Source organism: Haliotis cracherodii, unplaced genomic scaffold, assembly GCF_022045235.1.
Source record: "Haliotis cracherodii isolate W230 unplaced genomic scaffold, xgHalCrac1.p SCAF_6, whole genome shotgun sequence".
In the NCBI taxonomy this organism is placed as follows: domain Eukaryota; kingdom Metazoa; phylum Mollusca; class Gastropoda; order Lepetellida; family Haliotidae; genus Haliotis; species Haliotis cracherodii.
Window position 1 is genome coordinate 57,622,925 of NW_027266319.1, and position 17,312 is coordinate 57,640,236.

A 17,312-nucleotide genomic window follows, 5' to 3' on the forward strand; every position below is an offset into this window, starting at 1 on the left:
ACAATAACAAACATGTACGCAGTGTTTTTTATTTAATTAAGATGTAATGTTTTGCCTTTATGACAGAACGAGGGTAGATGACAATCTATTGAATCATGTTTACATATGTGTCCTGTTTGCAATATGTCTGTTGAAGATGAATATCATTTCGTATTGATCTGTAAACATTAAAATGAACTTCGTAAAGTTTATTTGCCAGAATTGTATAGGAAATTTCCAACTATATAGACATTAAAAAATAATATTGTTTACAACTCGGGATGAGGTTTCAAAACGTCTGCAATATTATGAATATATTCATACAAACAAAGACATGAAGTCGTAAAATCCATGTAATGTGCTTCACACTGTATTACTGGCATTGTATTTCTTGTATATGGGCCAATGGCCTACACACAAAGAAACTAATTTTGACTTTGACTTGACTTGATACTTGCAAAGGGACACTCTGTTGTGGGTATGCCAGAATAACGGTGCTAGTTGAATTTGGCAACACTTTTGCCTGGTGTACAAAGACCCTGTCAACTCTGGCACTGGTCTTCCGTGGATGTCCTGAATTCTAATGAGTCGACTGATTAGCGAAAACGTGATCAAACAACACGGTGGCAATGGCCCGACATGACATGCTAGCTTGGTCCATGATAATGATTATCTGTAGTTTCTGTAATCAAATATGAATTTCTCTTTGCGACCCTTAAGTTGTGCATACGGCTCGCATAAACACACCTCATGGTTGGGCTGGTAAGGGGCTACCATTCCACGGGCAGATGATGTTACAACACACAGTGTACCATCTGATAACTTAACACATCTTCCCGAGGCAAGAGAGTTAACTGACTTTAAAAGTCCAGTTTTCCCCCTTGCCGAACTAGGCTGGTATTCCTGGGCTCGATCGTAGCGCCACCAGTGGCTGTTACGAGTTATGTCCTTTCTATGCCTCTCCTATTAACCAATCAGATTCAACCTCTCGTATCACTTGCATTTGCTTCAAGCAAAACGGTGGCGCCCAGTCAAGACGATCTGATCGAAAATCAAGATCTATATTGTGATAAAACGAGTCCTACAAAAGTGCATCAAATCACGTGAGCACCTTGATTAAAAACATCAAAAGATTTAGAAAATATCTGTTGACAACGAGTTAGCGGTTGACATGCTTTGCAAATCCTGCAGTCGACCGAAATCTGCATTACACTTTACGAACCGGATTTCAATTTCGATGAACGATTTTGATTGGACTATGCATTCTCCTTAGTCCAGCCAAAATGTAACTCCATAATACCAGCCTAGTTCGGCAGGGGTGGAAACTTGACTTTTTATATAGTCAGTTAACTCACTTGCCTCGGGAAGATGAACTTAACATTAAAAATGAACTCGCAATTACACTTCAAATTTGACGAGGTGTATATTAGTCTATAGGGATACGTGGATGTTTCTGGTAGACTATAGTGCAAGGATAGATGTTTCTGAGAAACAATAGTGTAGGTGTAGATGTTTCTCGTAGACTATAGTGTATGGGTAGATTTTTCTGGTAGTCTATAGTGTAAGGATATATGCTTCTGGTAGACTATAGTGTATGGGTAGATGTTTCTGGTAGACTATAGTGTATGGGTAGATGTTTCTGGTAGACTATAGTGTATGGGTAGATGTTTCTGGTAGACTATAGTGTATGGGTAGATGTTTCTGGTAGGCTATTGTGTATGGGTAGATGTTTCTGGTAGGCAATATTAGAGGGGTAGATGTTTCTGGTAGGCTAAAGTAGAGGGGTACATTCTTCTGGTAGATTATAGTTGGGGGTAGATGTTTCTGGTAGTCTACAGTCTTGGGTAGATGTTTCTGATGGACTATAGTGTAGGGGTACATATTTCTGGCTGGTTATAGTGTTTCTGGTGGACTAGTGAAGGGGTAGATTTTTCTGGTAGGTTATAGTATATGGGTAGATGTTTCTGGTAGACTATAATGTATGGGTAGATGTTTCTGACAGACTATAGTGTATTGATATATGTTTCTGGTATTCTCTAGGGTAGGGATAGATGTTTCTGGTAGAATAAAGTGAAAGAGTATATGTTTCTTGCAGACTTTTGTGTAGGTCTAGTAAGCTGTTGGGTGGGCATTTATGTTACTGGCAGGCTATTTTGTCGGGGTAGGTTTTTTTCTGGTAGACAATGATCATGTGGTTGGTGTATCTGGGAGTAAATTACAAGCAAAATCTGATGATATGTTTATTGTAAAAGTTGTACAATGAGGATTTACAACTCTCTTGCTGGCCATGTTTCGTCAGCTAGGGTATAGACAGACACGCTGCCACTGGCCTCAGATGTCACGATCACCTTTGGAGTTCCAGTACTCGAGAACCTGAAGAACAAAGCATTGTGACTTAATGGTAATATTAATGTCTCTGTAGTTCTACGTCCACTCAACTACAACTCAACGTGATATCTTGTGCACAATAAGAACGAACAAGTTCTGACCTTCTATACATAATTGGCATGCCATATGCGTGTTTGTGGGAATAATACAACCTTCTGTACAGAAAAGAGATGTAAATTGTGAAAAGACATTATAATAGGCGTCTTTAAACACATAAGCGCGATGCGTTGGCGTCTGGCGTCGCCTTTTTAACATGGAACGACACGTGGTCGCGAAGCATGAAATTAGCTGCAAGCAGATGATTTCTAATTTCTGGTTCTTAAACCCTTTTTCATTAAACGACCCCATACTTGTGTTGTTGACAAAAGGCGCCCTGTGCAGGGCGAACATTTCCAGAGACCTGTTCTAAAGATTGCAACATATTTGCTACCTCTCGCTGATTTCTACCAGTCTGATCACAATTACTGCATTAAAGCAAGTATCGTAGGCAGTTTGGGGGCGGTCGGGTAGCCTAGTGGTTAAAGCGTTGGCTCGTCACGCCGAAGACCCGGGTTCGAATCATGGGTACATTGTGTGAAGCCCATTTCTGGTGTCCCCCGCCGTGATATTGCTGGAATATTGCTAAAGGCGGCGTAAAACCATACTCACTGACTCGTAGGCAGTTTGGCAGGGTATAGGCTTTAACAGGGAGTTTATATATGTCTTATATATTCCCTGAGATAAGTTAGTAAAATATATCTATCTTAATATTCACAAGGCTGCCCAATACAAATTATTACGGCAGCGGGTCAGCGGCTTCTATTTAACACTAGAGGATGGCCGGTTGGCCACTGAAGCTTAACATTGTGAATGCCCGACGTGATGCAGGTTTCAGACGTTTACCACTTCGGTGCACGGGTTGGTGCTGACAAACCTAGAAACATAATTGGGGCGAACCGGGATTCGAACCATCATAGGTTTCTGGCGTGCCCAAGGGACGCAACTCTGCACAGCGGATGGCGGCGCCTTAGACGTCTGGGCCACCCGTGCCCCCGCCAGCACCACGAACACGGAGTCATGTGCGGGTCAGTGGCTTCTATTTATTACTAGAAAATGGCCGTGTGGCCACTGAAGCTTAACATTGTGAATGAGGTGCGGGATATTGCAGGCTGACAAGAGAGGTATCATATTCGATACGTGGCGGCTGGTCTGTGATTTGAAAAACTTTCTGTTGGTCGAGACCTGACCCTAGGACAGTGGCTAGGCAGGTTGGATCTCTGACGCCTTTGAGATGCTGCCTGGCCACGTCTGTCTCATCTAATCATGATTATATAGATGCTGTAGTTATCACATCACAAATAAAGTGATGTGGACCCATTGATGGACTCCTGTGATTGAAGGACAGATATCTCACACAACCAGCCCAGGATACAATAGTTAAAGCTTACGTGTTACTGTGGATAATGAACATCAATAATATTAATGGCTCCGATCGATTTGAGGATCTTTCACTTAAGGCTTACTTGATGTCAGATATAATGGCATCTCCCATGTCCTCCCTGGCGTACAGATTTGTCCAGGTTGCATCTATTTCCCCGGCTCTGTGCACACTCTGGAACTCTGGGGTGGGGGTGTTCACATTAGGCTGCAACGTATATACATACAGCATACCGTTCCTGCCGCTTCCTATCACCAACACTGTACGCCCATTGAAGTCGCCAACAGCCACTGAATTGGGTTCCGGGCCCTGGAATTGATATTTAATAAAATAAAACATAATTCTTTCCGATGTTTATAAATCATGTACAAAAGTACAGTGGTTGGTCCTCTCACCATCCATGGTGATCTGGTGTCCATCTCTTGCACAGGGGTTTCCAAAAAGGTAGCGCAGTTGCCATTGAATGTAGTCGGGAAGTGCTGCTGACTGAACCTCTCCAGCTCGTCACCGCTCTCCCAGGTTCGCTCCATCGACTGTGTGTTCCAAATTGAGAACCCACGTCCACCGAAAGCATAGGGAACGTTCGGCGTGTCATCAAACCCGTCAATGTTAGAGACGTACAGGCGACCTGCAAATATTGAAAAAACAAACGGCATACAAGCATAATAATCTGTTTGCACTGGACGGTACTTCTGAATCCTCCACCTTTGACACTGAACATCCCATTGCTGCTATAGCTAGAATCCCTCGAATAGTTTCGGCACTCTGTAAATCGAGCTTCAAATTAGTGTTGTATTTGACCTGCTGAGTTACTACATAACACATCACAATTGGTCAGAAATGGTCTTCAGTAAGAACCGCCTAATGAGGATCAGGTGGTCAGGGCCCGTGACATGCCCGACTATGTGGTCATCGTGTCCAGTGACGTGACCGTTACTCAATCTGTCACTGATTGTCTGGTTAATATTCAGTTATTTACAGGCCGCCGTGATATAGCAGGAATATTGTCAACTTGGGCGTCAATCCACTCACTCACGTATAATATAACCTTGCTATTGTCTATACCTAGTTCTGCGTTATTGGTCAACTCGGAGCCCAGGGTGGCGTCGTCAATATTCCAATCTGGAAACAAATAGAGACAAGATTATATCTGTGACATGAACACATAGCAATTTTCGTTCGTTAAACAGAACACCCGGTCACAATGAGAATCAGAAAAGAGAACAGTCATCTCCACACGGTGTTGTACGCTACAGCAGACACCAATATGGTTGGTTGGTGCGTTTGTTGTTTAACGCCGCACTCAGCAGTATTCCAGTTATATGACGGCGGTCTGTAAAAAAATCGAGTCTGGATCAGACAATCCAGTGATTGACATCATGAGCATCGATCCACGCAATTGGGCTCGATGACATGCATCAACCAAGTCAGCGAGCCTGACCACCCGATCCCGTTAGTCGCCTTTTACGACAAGCATAGTCGCCTTTTATGGCAATCATGGGTTGCTGAAGACCTATTCTACCCCGGATCTTCACGGGTCGACACCAATAGGGAATGTTAGTGTTCACATTTCTCCAAGGCTCGCATTTCGGTAAACCCCTGGACCCATCCTCGCAATCTCAAACTACCCGCCCTTGATTTCCATTTGCCCGTTTCATTGGCTACATTACTAGGTCTAACGGACCAATCCGAATGCGAGTTACAAACCAGCCTCCATGTTGGGTTGGCCAGTCTCACTGACTATGACCGAGTTTGCGAGAAATTCAACATTGAAGAACTGCCTGACATGCAATTGAATGAAAGCCCTCAAGGATATTTAATTGAAAGAATGTCTTCATGTCCAATTAAACTGGCGGTGGCTTTAGTTTCTAGGTAATACGAGTTACTTCCCTTACCCTTTCCCTTTCCCTTATCCCGACGTTTGATTGGTCGATAAGATGCTAATTATATCAAGGGCGGGTCATTTGTGATTGCGAAAACTACGGGAATGGATCCAGAGGTTTGGGTACGTTTACCGAAGGCTAACCCTGGAGATATAGAGGTGGCATGCTCACAGAGACGACGATCTCTCTGTAGTCGTACATGGCTGATGTAGATCTATGCAGAAGTAATAAAGACTGCAAAGCGATTTTTATACTTGTGACGATCTTGTTTGGTTTAAAAAAGTGTTAATCTCGAACAGTTTCGTATTTTTTTAGGAATGAAAAAAAAATATTCCGGCGTTACCTTTCACGAGGGACCTAAGCTATGTCATGGTTATCCAATCAAAACTAATAAAAGGTAGGTCAGCCTTGTATTACATGCGTGTGGCGTACGACTTTAGTATGTCAGCACCTGCCTCCACACCTGGTGAGCAATAGAACCATATACAGAACTGATGGAATACTGAGTGTGTACCATCTTCTCGAGGCAAAGGAGTTAACTGACTATGTCCAGTTTCCACCCCTGCAGAACTAGGCTGGTATTGTACATGTGGAGTTACATTTTTGGCTGGTCTAACGTGTCTATGCGTAGTCCACTCAAAATCGAAATCCGGTTCGTAAACTGTCGAGCAGATTTCGATCGACTGCAGTATTTGCAAGCATGTGCACCGCTAACTCGTTGTCAACAGATGTTATTCCAAATCTTTTCATGTTTTTAATCAAGGTGCTCACGTGATTTGATGCATTTCGCGATGTAAGACCCGTTTTATCACAATATAGATCTTGATTATCGATCAGATCGTCCTGACTGGGCGCCACCATTTTGTGTGAAGCAAACGCAAGTGATACGAGAGTTGGAATCTGATTGGTCCATAGGAGAGGCTAAGAAGGGGCATAACTGGTAATAGCCACTCGTGGCGCTACGATCAAGCCCAGTAATTTTAGCCTAGTTCGGCAAAGGTGGAAACTGGACTTTTAAAGTCAGTTAACTCCCTGTGCCTCGGGAAGATGAGTGTGTACATGGACAGACAACGTTTAACACAGGCTTCCCGAAATGTTTACTGGGACCATACAGCTACAACTTTATTGGTACATCACTGACAAGAAATCTGATGCATGGCATCGGCACGGCGGCAAAATCTTTGTTTGTAATATTATTTTACAATAAAATAATTTTCACACAATGTTTAATCAACACTGGTATGTTTAACACAATAAGAACCATATTGGTTTTAATTCATTCCCTAAATTGCATCTTACACATTGTTTTGACAACTGTGCGATTACCAGCTTTAAACTCTCAATTTGATAAACAATGTCTATCAAAAGTAAAGAAGGGCAGAAGCTTATTCAAATCGGAACTAGCTCAAGCCACATTCAGCTTGTGATGACCCGGCACATAACAGTATACCCTCTCATTGTTAATGTAAACGTTCAAACAAATGTCATGCATTTCAGGATGTAAATAAAACTTAACAACATATTGGTAATTTTAAGAATTAGTTGACCAAATATGACGTTATGAATAATTGTTAAAAAATAGAAATGCTTGTACTTTCTGTTCAGTTACCCATCAATTGAACATAATTTTTAGAAAACTGTCTCACTCTCATTATTATGGTAAACCGTCATAGAAATGTCCTGCATTTCAGGGTTTAAATAAGCAATAAACGGAACAATTAACAACATATCGGAAATATTTAGAACTAGAAGAAGGCATATGGCATGATATAAACAATTGTTTAAAAAAATATAGATAAACACCTTGTGGACACAGTGAGCGCATATGGTGATCAGTCAGTATCACCTATATTCGAGGTAGATAGACACCTTGTGGACAGTGAGCGCATATGGTGACCAGTCAGTATCACCTTTATTCGAGGTAGATAGACACCTTGTAGACAAGTCTTTAAAATAAAATACTGGTGCGAGTTTTTTTATGTTACGTTGACGAGTATCAACGGAAATATTGTTATTGAATTTTACTGTACATACTCAGTGATGCCGCTCTGGCGTAGTCTTGGAAGTTGACCCCGGGGATGGTTGATGGTCTCCCCTCGTCAATTGTCAGCAGGTAAGGTATATCATCCCCCCATGTGAAGAAGGCGACTTTGTCTGGCTGGTACAAGCTGCGGATTTTCCTCGATGCCATCGCGATACCTGCAATACCCGTGATATAAGTACAATATCCAGAAATCTTGCTCCTTGAGTGACTGTCATATACAAACATGTACAAGATCAGTGTATGTATACTGACTCCAACAACAGACAAGTTTGTGTCACCAATGTTGTATTAAAGTCACCGAGTTGGTGTATGCGATAATCAAACTACGACATTTCTCGACTGTAAATCGTTTATTTCATAAACTGTCAGATCCTTTGGGTCATTCCCAACCCGTATATATTAGAGAGATTGGCTATATGGGTTGTAGTCAGGATACAAATACATCCCTTGGGGGTTGGGAATCAGCAAATCAGTTGAGGAACAAGGGATGTATGTGTATCCTGACTAGAGCCCATATCGTCAATCGGGGTTCGCTAATAGCAGACGAAGTATGCTGCCAACTTAATAAAAACTAGTTTACATGTAGTCTTGTGTTAAACAGTTCTGGTATACTTATGTATGTAAGTTTTTAGTTTCACGTAAAGAAGAAATGTTGTGAGTAAGCCAAACGAAATCCAACACAATTTGAGTCTACGTCATTGTGCTCACCGTTGTCGCTGTCGCTTGCGTCCAAGGAGAGGAATTCCCAGGACTTGTTACCCATTGGGTAAAGGCTGGTGATCACCGAGTTCTCCAGGTCGATCCTCGCGATAGCATTATTTTCCTAGAATGATCTTCTCGTGTATCATTTCATGTTCCCATAATATCTATTCTATGTAACATAATATTACATGGCCATTTTATGATACGTCTGTTAGAACAAGCATTCTCCCAAAGGCATTCTCTACATGTGATGTGACGGGCGCATCAAAAAACAATAATCAAAACAGATGCTGAAATGTTAGAAATACGCTTCTTCGATATGGCCATTCTTATACAATCAAGATGCCACCACGTTCAAAGTTCTCTCACTCACTTAAACAAATGTACTTGTTTAGACACAGATATATACATTAATGGGGTTGTTACATGTTGACTTACCTGGAGGGTAATGTAAGCGAACCCATTGCTGGGTGAGATGGCCACATATTCCGGCTCCACGTTCTGGGAGAACTGGATGATGTTGCTAGCGTCAGTAGGGTCACGGCGAAGCCAGTAGCGGACGCCCCTATCAAGTATCGGGCTGAAAGAAGTTATCTTAAATTTAGTGAGAGACCATGTAATACGCACATTGAATCAGGTAATCCTCAAAATGCACCATATACAAGTGTATGTTAAATTCACTAAGAAAGGCTAGAACATACTAATATACTATTCTAAAAGTAGGGGATAGCCGGAAATAACTTAAAATGTCCCAAATTGTAAGATATATTAGCTTCTAGTAACAGTTGTATGAATGAATGAATTTGGAACACATACAACCATTAGTGTATGTAGTATGAGAGTTGAGGTCATGACCACCTACAATCTTGAATGATAATCGGGCTAAGATGGAAAATTTCAAAGTTGACACTTTCGGTTCAGTAGTGCGTAATACCACAATGATTTGTCAAACATTCATTCAGTCTCCCAGAAGCGATTTGAGAAAAAGGTCTTGGCTCATTGCTTGCCATGGCATGGTGAAATGGGGTTAAACGTCGCGTCCAAGATTATTGCACTTACATAGCTATGTGCATGTACGTGTGTGTGTGGCTGCTTGTACTAGTCCGGACTGATGCCAATTTATAGTGCTAGCTCACTGAGATACTATGCCGCAGTTTAACATAAATACCCCACTCAGACACAGTATACTGACTCCGAGCCGACCAGTCCTTGTTTTAGACCCTTAAGGCCGAGCGCCAGACAGGGTAACAACAAGTACCATCTTTTAACGTCTTTTGGTATGACGCGGCCGGGGATCGAACCCCGGATCTTCCGCTCCCCGGGCGGACGCTCTACCACTAGACCACGGAGGCGGTCTGTGCTGCTGGAGGTGAGCATTGATGAGTCGAGCATGGTGAGCATGGGAGTTGTCCTGGAAGACAAAACGTCGACCCACACAGCTTGCAAACGGGACAACAAAGGGAGTCCCGATAATACTGTCCAAAACTGACCCAATGTCAAATCTGACGTGGGTTCTCAGGTGGACATTGGTTTGACGCTCATTTCGACGTCCAGATACTACCACGCAATGAAGCGTAGAGTGTAAACATGACACGTGACCAGGGATCATTACCCCAGTTTCGAGGTTGTATTCACCATTGACATCTGTTAGCAAATGGCGATTTGTAAGGGATGCCACACCAAGTGGCCGTCGAGCATGGAGATAATGTGCATGTTGACGATTTCTAATCGTCTGACCCGTATCTCATATTCCAGTTTAAGTTTGCAGTAATTGGACTCGCGCTTTGAGCTCAGCTTGGTTTCCGATCAATCGATGTTTCACTCTTGTCGTTTAACTGAGACGCCCTTAACAGGGTCGATCGTCAACTATTTGGGTTTTTTTGGTACCTGTTCCATAGTCTGCTAATCATAGGCTATGAAACATTGAACGCATTGGCCATTGCACGCTGATTTCTGCCAGTTTCGTTCATGTCAGCAGCCTAAAGATTCTCCGCGCTTTGCAAACGCAACTTCGCTAGTTCATACACAAACAATGAATGAAATCAAGTAAATAACAACTGAATGATAAGCAGAATCAGTAAAATTGACAGAAACAATGGTCCACAGAGATTATTCGGCCTTCTGTCAAAATCAGAAATAAAACATTATGCACGTTCTTACACAGGATGCTTATCGTCAACACTTATCTTTGTTCTAACACTTGGTATTAGCATTTATAGTTCACGTTCCCCTACTTTTTTAAACAGTATATCAGTATAATGTCTTTTGCAGTATGAAATTACACAAGTTCACTCTGGTCGTCGAATTTTCTGAAGTCGATGGTTGCGACTGTTGGTATAGCGCCAGGCGTTGGGGAGAATGTAAGCACAGAAACTGTCCCCTCGGGGTCAAAGAAGGTGCCGTCGACGACCCGGGGCTCCCCCTCGTTAGATACGACCAGACGACGACAGTCGCTGGTGAACTTCATGTTGTCAGGATGGGCTCCCACTGGATGGGAACAGATCATATTACAGGTCACATCTATATCGATAGGATTATATTTTTTTATATCAAGCTCTTCAAAGTTATTACATTGACTGCTGATTTATTATGAAGAAGACCGCCTCCGTGGTCTAGTGGTAGAGCGTCCACCCGGAGAGCGGAAGGTCCGGGGTTCGATCCCCGGCCGCGTCATACCAAAAGACGTTAAAAGATGGTACTTGTTGTTACCCTGTCTGGCGCTCGGCACTAAGGGGCTAAAACAAGCCCTGGTCGGCTCGGAGTCAGTATACTGTGTCTGAGTGGGGTATTCATGTTAAACTGCGGCATGGTATCTCAGTGAGTTAGCACTATAAATTGGCATCAGTCCGGACTAGTACAAGCAGCTACACAAACACACACACGTACATGCTCGTCGCAATATAAGTGCAATATGCTTGGACGCGACGTTTAAACCCTTTTCACCTCACCTATTATAAAGAACAGCATTTATGACAAGAGGGAGACCCATCCGATTATTGTAGCTTATTATTGTGGACCTGAAGACTGGTTACCCAGGAGTCAGTGAGTTGGGTTTAACGCCGCTTCGAACTGTATTCCAATTTTATTACGGTGTGTCAGCTTAATGTGCGGGTGAAGCCCGAAGTGATGCAGGTCTCAGACGTTTACCACTTGTTTTAAAAGCCACGATAACGGGTATAGTGCTGACGGACCTAGAAACATAATAGAGGCGAACTGAGATTCGAACTCCCAATCAAAGGTTTCTGGAGTGCCAAAGGAACGCAACTCCTCACAGCGAATTGCTGTGCCTTAGACGACTGGGCTACCAGTGACCACTGATTACCTATAGGAGACGCACCAGGCATCAGATGTAGGCATGTCTGTCTATTCACATTACACTACGGCAAAGTCTATATTCGCATATATTGAGCGACTTTTCAGTGTTGATATGTTACGAAAATAGGTAAATCTGCATAGTATTCTGAAAATTGTGATGGGACATTCTACATTAAGTTACCAAGATATTCAACTGACCGATAATCCTGGGATCTGTTGGGTTGAGGGGAGTAAGTGTATCTGAGCTGCTCTCAAACAGATTGTAAAGAACCAAATGTCCCTCAAAAGCCACAGAATCTTGGCCGTCAAAGGTGACGGCCAGTGTGGGTGTAACCCCCGCGGCCCGACACAGCTCCACATCCAGAGGACGGCCGTCGACGGCGATGTCGAAATTGTAAGAGTAGACTTCCTGCGGGTTGGCGGGGTCAGCGAGGGAGATGATGTGCAACATAGCCGTGTCACGACCTGACAATACAAAACTGACATGTAAAAAAAGGGGCAGCTGTCTCTCGTGTTCTTTTAAATAAGTTAGCTTCGAGATAAATCGCAAAGAACAATAATAAAATTTTCGCTGTGTTCATTATAACTCTTGCATTGTGATTAGCTGAATTGGTCATTACATTCATTTCCCAATGTAAAATAATTAGCCACGCCCACCGAAGCGGACTACTTTTATTACTATGGATTGTCGGAGAATCCCAATATTACTGTCGAGGGAATTCCTTTTCTGCTTACCTGCATCGTTATGCACAGGCCTTTTTAGCGACATTTATTTACATTTAGTACTAACTACTAAATGACTTTATCGCGAGTATCCAAACCATTGGCTAATTACGCCCGTAACCTAATCACTTCTTGTAACTGAATCGTCCCCTGGTCAGCACCCTGCACCGTGCCCGGGGCAACAGATCCCGCGCAAGTGTCCCTCCTCCTTCGTTACATCCTAGAGTCCACAATTCGCGCACCGTCTGTATTCAAGTACACACGTGTTTCACTGTATCTAATCGCTTGTGGGCTACACTGCTAGTAACAAATTCACTTGCTTCCAAATTAATACTCGTGCTTAAGGCTACCTTCTTTTCAGCGGGAACCTTTCCGGGGTTACCTGCCTCTCAGTGGGAACATTGTCTTTCCCAACTTTTCAGCCGGAGAATCGTAAAATAACTTAGGTCGGGCAACCAATTGCCATGTATATGGGCCGTCTAGCGGTAGCAGTTGACAGTTGGGTCAGCGGCGGTAGTGGCGACAATGGTTTTACTAATGGGGCCAGGCAGTGGGAACTGCTTTGACCAGCTACCTATGTAGTCTGACTTAGGCCAGCAGCGTTAGCTGCTTTTGGCAGCGTGATAGTTGCCAAGCAATGGTAGCATTTAAATATGCTACGGTTGGGGCCGGACAGCGGTAGCGGTCTCAGGCCAGAAGCGCTAGCTGCGAATCGCCGTTGGCCACGCTAGCGGCCATGGCAACGGTAGCATTTTGGTATACAAAACTAGCAGCGTATTAGTCCACTAGTACCTGGACATCCTCGGCCATTTAATCCAATCTCATCTTGTGTTTTATTATTGGCACGGGAATCCACAGCTTGGTGGCCCGTGCCTCTCCTTGGCATATTGCGGGATAAGCATAGTCATGGTCCAAACCACCCATTGAGGCCGAAGGCCCAGTATGAATGGAAAAGTAGGATCGCTCCCCTGTTGTTGTTTTTCGCACGCTCATTCCAAAAATTTCATGTCAATTTCAAGTTTAATTTCTAACCTGCATCAAACCTGTGGTTTATATCACAATAAGCCTCGTTCTGTCATAACGTCATTTCTGGAGATTGGAATATGCCCGGTTATTTTATAAGTGTCTAGTAAGTTGTTGCCCGTAGATGTAGCTGGACTACGTAGATAAACGCAGTGTATCCAAAACTGCATCAGCAGAACAGCAAGGTATACAAAAAGCTTGACTCACCAACAACATAGAGGTAACTCCTGACATCATCATAGGCGCTCTCCCTGGCTGTTCTGCTGTCGACGACGTACTGGCCGTTACGGTCGGGGAGTCTCAGATAGGATGCCTCTTTCAGTACCACCACACCATAGGCCACGCCCACTAGGGCAACCATTCCCACCAAACACACGTGCATTGTGCTGATGTGTAAGAGTCTGGTATAAACAAGAGATGATAGATGTTGCATTCGAAACCACCACGGTATTATACTTCATTTCATTTCCGTCACAATTACTTAAAGAAACATATGTTTTCATATTTGCCTTTGCCCTCTCGCGTTAGGGGGTAATGGCAACAGCAAAAAAATATGCAGACCTCATAGCAAAATAAGCCATTGGTCCTCTGATGTGAGTGAGCGAGTGAGTTGGGTTTAACGCCGCTTTTAACAATATTCCAGTTATATCACGGCGTGTCAGCTTAATGTGGGAGGAAAGCCCGAAGTGATGCAGGTCTCAGACGTTTACCATTTCGGTGAAACCCACGGGCACGGGTATGGTGCTGACAAACCTAGAAACATAATCGGGGCGAACCGGGATTCGAACCCACAATCATAGGTTTCTGGCGTGCCCAAGGGACTCACAGCGAATCGCGGCGCCTTAGACGACTGGGCCACCCGTGCCCCCCCTCCTCTGATGTATTGTGGTAACACAAGGACCTCACCTGATCCGGACTTTAGTTGAGTGGACTGTACAAAGGTCTCACCTGGAAGAAGAAAGCACAGACTACTCCAACAATATGTTTCAAGTATGCAGCTGGACGTTCCCAGTGCACCCACGCCTTGAAATGTACAAACCTGCACGTCAGCCACCATCAGCTGTCACGGCGCCCCACCAGTCTACAAACTAGATTAAAGCCCCTATCTCACATACACGATTTAAGACATTGCAAACACGATTTAGGAAAAGTTGAAAAATCGTGTTGATTCGTGCTCGACCTTGTGGTTTATGCATATTTCTTAATGCTACCATCACACCAAAGTTGTTCTATCCCGTTCTACCACGTTCTATCGTGTTGATTCGTGCTCGACCTTGTGGTTTATGCATATTTCTTAATGCTACCATCACACCAAAGTTGTTCTATCCCGTTCTACCACGTTCTAAACAAAATACTAGAATGGGCTGTGATCACAGTAGAACGCATAGTTTTGCAAGTTCGGTCATAAGCAGTCCTCAATACGTCTATCTCATTCTTAGCCAGTCTGCAGTCCGTTTGCATCCAGTTCAGATCGTGTAAAAGTGCCCGTCCACCTTATCCCGACAACGTATCGAAGAAAAGAACGTCCATAGCCGTTCTCAACCCGATCTTAACCAGTTCAACCTCGTTCTACCTCGTTCAGAATTCGTCCAAGCCAGTTCTAACTAATTCTTTCGCGTCCTTGCCCTCCTGGCCCGTCATTCAAGTTCAGGGCTCCGAGCTGTACACATCATGCCTCCAAAGAGAAGTCGACCCGGTCGGTGTGCACACGTACTGAAATTTATGTCGGACTGCACCACGTCGTAACACGTCCCTAGTAGGTTCGAAGTACGGCAATTCCTTTCAAAGTACTTTGTCAATCCGACTAATTGAGGAACGGGATGGACGGGATAACATTTTGAGCAGACTCAAAGTTCTGGAGCACCCTCCCCGTCCGAGCCCGTCCATGAAGTTCGTAAAAAGACTGTCAATAGTTGCTACTACGTCCACTACGTTCATACACAGTTGGAGCCCGCTCGACAACATTTTCAAGAACGTATTGAGAACTAGTTTGGTGTGATGGGGGTATAACCAAACACGACCCTCATACGACCAAAAACGACCCTCATACGACCTTCATGCGACTGAACACGACATTCATACAACCGTCATAGGACCTTCATACGATGCAACACGATTTAACCTCATTTAACAAGACCCGAATACGACTGTCATACGACCAAACACGACTGTCACACGACGCCCATCCGACTTAACACGACCGCCATACGATTAAACCAGAATCATTACGATGTCCATACGACTACAAAAATAAACACGATCTCCATACGACTGAGCAAGACCTTCATACGACATATTTTTGTTTATTTTGGTCACATGGGACATGTAGTATATAAGCTGCATTGCTACAGCATTTCTGTGTCAGTCTTCACCATGTTCAACAATGAACAAGACCAACAAGACGCAGCTTTGGAGTAGGAGGAAGTACTTCTGGTAGCTATGGCTTTGATGGTGAGGGGTAGGAGGCAGCGTAGGCGTCGCAGAGTGAGGAACAGGAAGTGATTCTGGGTTCGACCATGGTTGTTGAGGAGACCTCTGTATGTGAAGTATTAACACCTAATGCAAGAACTGTATTTTGGTGGTGGTTCAGAGGTTTCAGCTGGCTCATCTTGTCCCTTTGTACCAGGTGGATGTTCATCCATGGTTGGTGGTGAAGGATGTTTCCATTTCGAAGGTTTTGCTTGGAGGAGCTTCCATTTCGGCCGCCTGGGGTTTGGCATGGCTGAAGAATGAGCTTTCACTTTCAAGGGGTTTCCCATGTACTCACTCAGTCACATGATGGACTCTTCAGGTCGTATGACAAACGTATGGATTTCGTGTTCATGCGTATGGGGGTCGTATGAAAGGCGTATGAAAATCGTGTTGAATCGTGTTAAAACGTATGAAGGTCGTATGAGTTTCTTCCCACGCTCCCCAACACGACTGAACGCGACTGAACACGATCTTCATACGACTGAACATAATCTTCATACGATTGAACACGACTGTCATACGACCTTCATACTACTGAACACGACTTTTCAGCTCGGCTTAAATCGTGTTATAAATTTTTTGTATTGCAAAAAATTATAACACGATTTACCGTATTTTCTTGAGTATAGCGCGCACCCATGTATAATGCGCACCCCACTCTAGCGGATTCAGTATTTTTGAGAAAAAAATCACCAGACATGTTTATTTACCGTTTAAATTGTATTTTTTGTTCTGCAAGGCATTGTTTTACATCCAGGGATTAAGATTACCTTGTGTATTTTCTCGTAAACTAAGCCGGAAACAGCAATCAGCTGTACACACGTTTTCTTGGAATCGACCGGTGATTCGTTCAAGACACACCCAATGATATAACTTGTATCTGAAACTATTTTTTTTATCAGGAATAATATATCCCAATATCTCGTTAATTAAGTTGCACCTTTACTAAACATATTTTAAATAATAATAACCCTAAGCGAAGCAGCTGATCGCTAGTGCCTGTTATCATTTTTCACATGGAACCAGTCTAACCAGCTAACGTCAAGGCTCACCTGCACGTGATCGCATGATCGCGATAACTACGTGTTGACATAGAATCGTCAAACTATAACAAGTATGACTTTTAACGAGTCAAAGTAACACGAATGAGTGCGCGACCTTCATACGTTCTAAACACGAGTTAAGGAAAAACGTTAAATCGTGTTCATTCGTGTTCAGACTCGTGATTGTGAGATAGGGGCTTGACTGAGGGTTGGGCACTGCTTAACGGAGTAGGTCAAGACCACCCATGTTTTAAGAATTGAAATGATAACAGTGGTAAACCTGAATAGGTCAGACTCATTTTAAACTTTACGGTTACGTCATA

The 17,312-nt window shown here is 43.5% G+C and overlaps 1 protein-coding gene across 1 annotated transcript; it reads right to left on the reverse strand.

Annotated features, from left to right (window-relative positions):
- Nucleotides 1–2,205: 2,205 nt before the first annotated feature.
- On the reverse strand, nt 2,206–14,488 carry LOC139445783 (mesenchyme-specific cell surface glycoprotein-like). Its single transcript, XM_071227001.1, has 11 exons — nt 14,381–14,488; nt 13,682–13,875; nt 11,927–12,193; nt 10,696–10,900; nt 8,852–8,993; nt 8,420–8,534; nt 7,702–7,866; nt 4,850–4,906; nt 4,180–4,412; nt 3,870–4,093; nt 2,206–2,352 (listed from the first exon to the last, which is right to left on the reverse strand). The coding sequence occupies exons 2-11, from the start codon at nt 13,854–13,856 to the stop codon at nt 2,247–2,249; spliced, it is 1,689 nt and encodes a 562-aa protein (XP_071083102.1). The 5' UTR covers nt 13,857–13,875; nt 14,381–14,488; the 3' UTR covers nt 2,206–2,246.
- Nucleotides 14,489–17,312: the final 2,824 nt, after the last annotated feature.

Excerpts from the sequence above, each read along its gene's own strand:
- LOC139445783 (XM_071227001.1), bottom strand. The coding sequence starts at position 13,856 with ATGCACGTGTGTTTGGTGGGAATGGTTGCCCTAGTGGGCGTGGCCTAT. Across the intron at positions 10,901-11,926 it reads AACAGATCCCAGGATTATCG|TGGGAGCCCATCCTGACAAC; the intron begins GTCAGTTGAATA and ends GTTCCCATCCAG. Across the intron at positions 7,867-8,419 it reads CGCAAGCGACAGCGACAACG|GTATCGCGATGGCATCGAGG; the intron begins GTGAGCACAATG and ends CGGGTATTGCAG.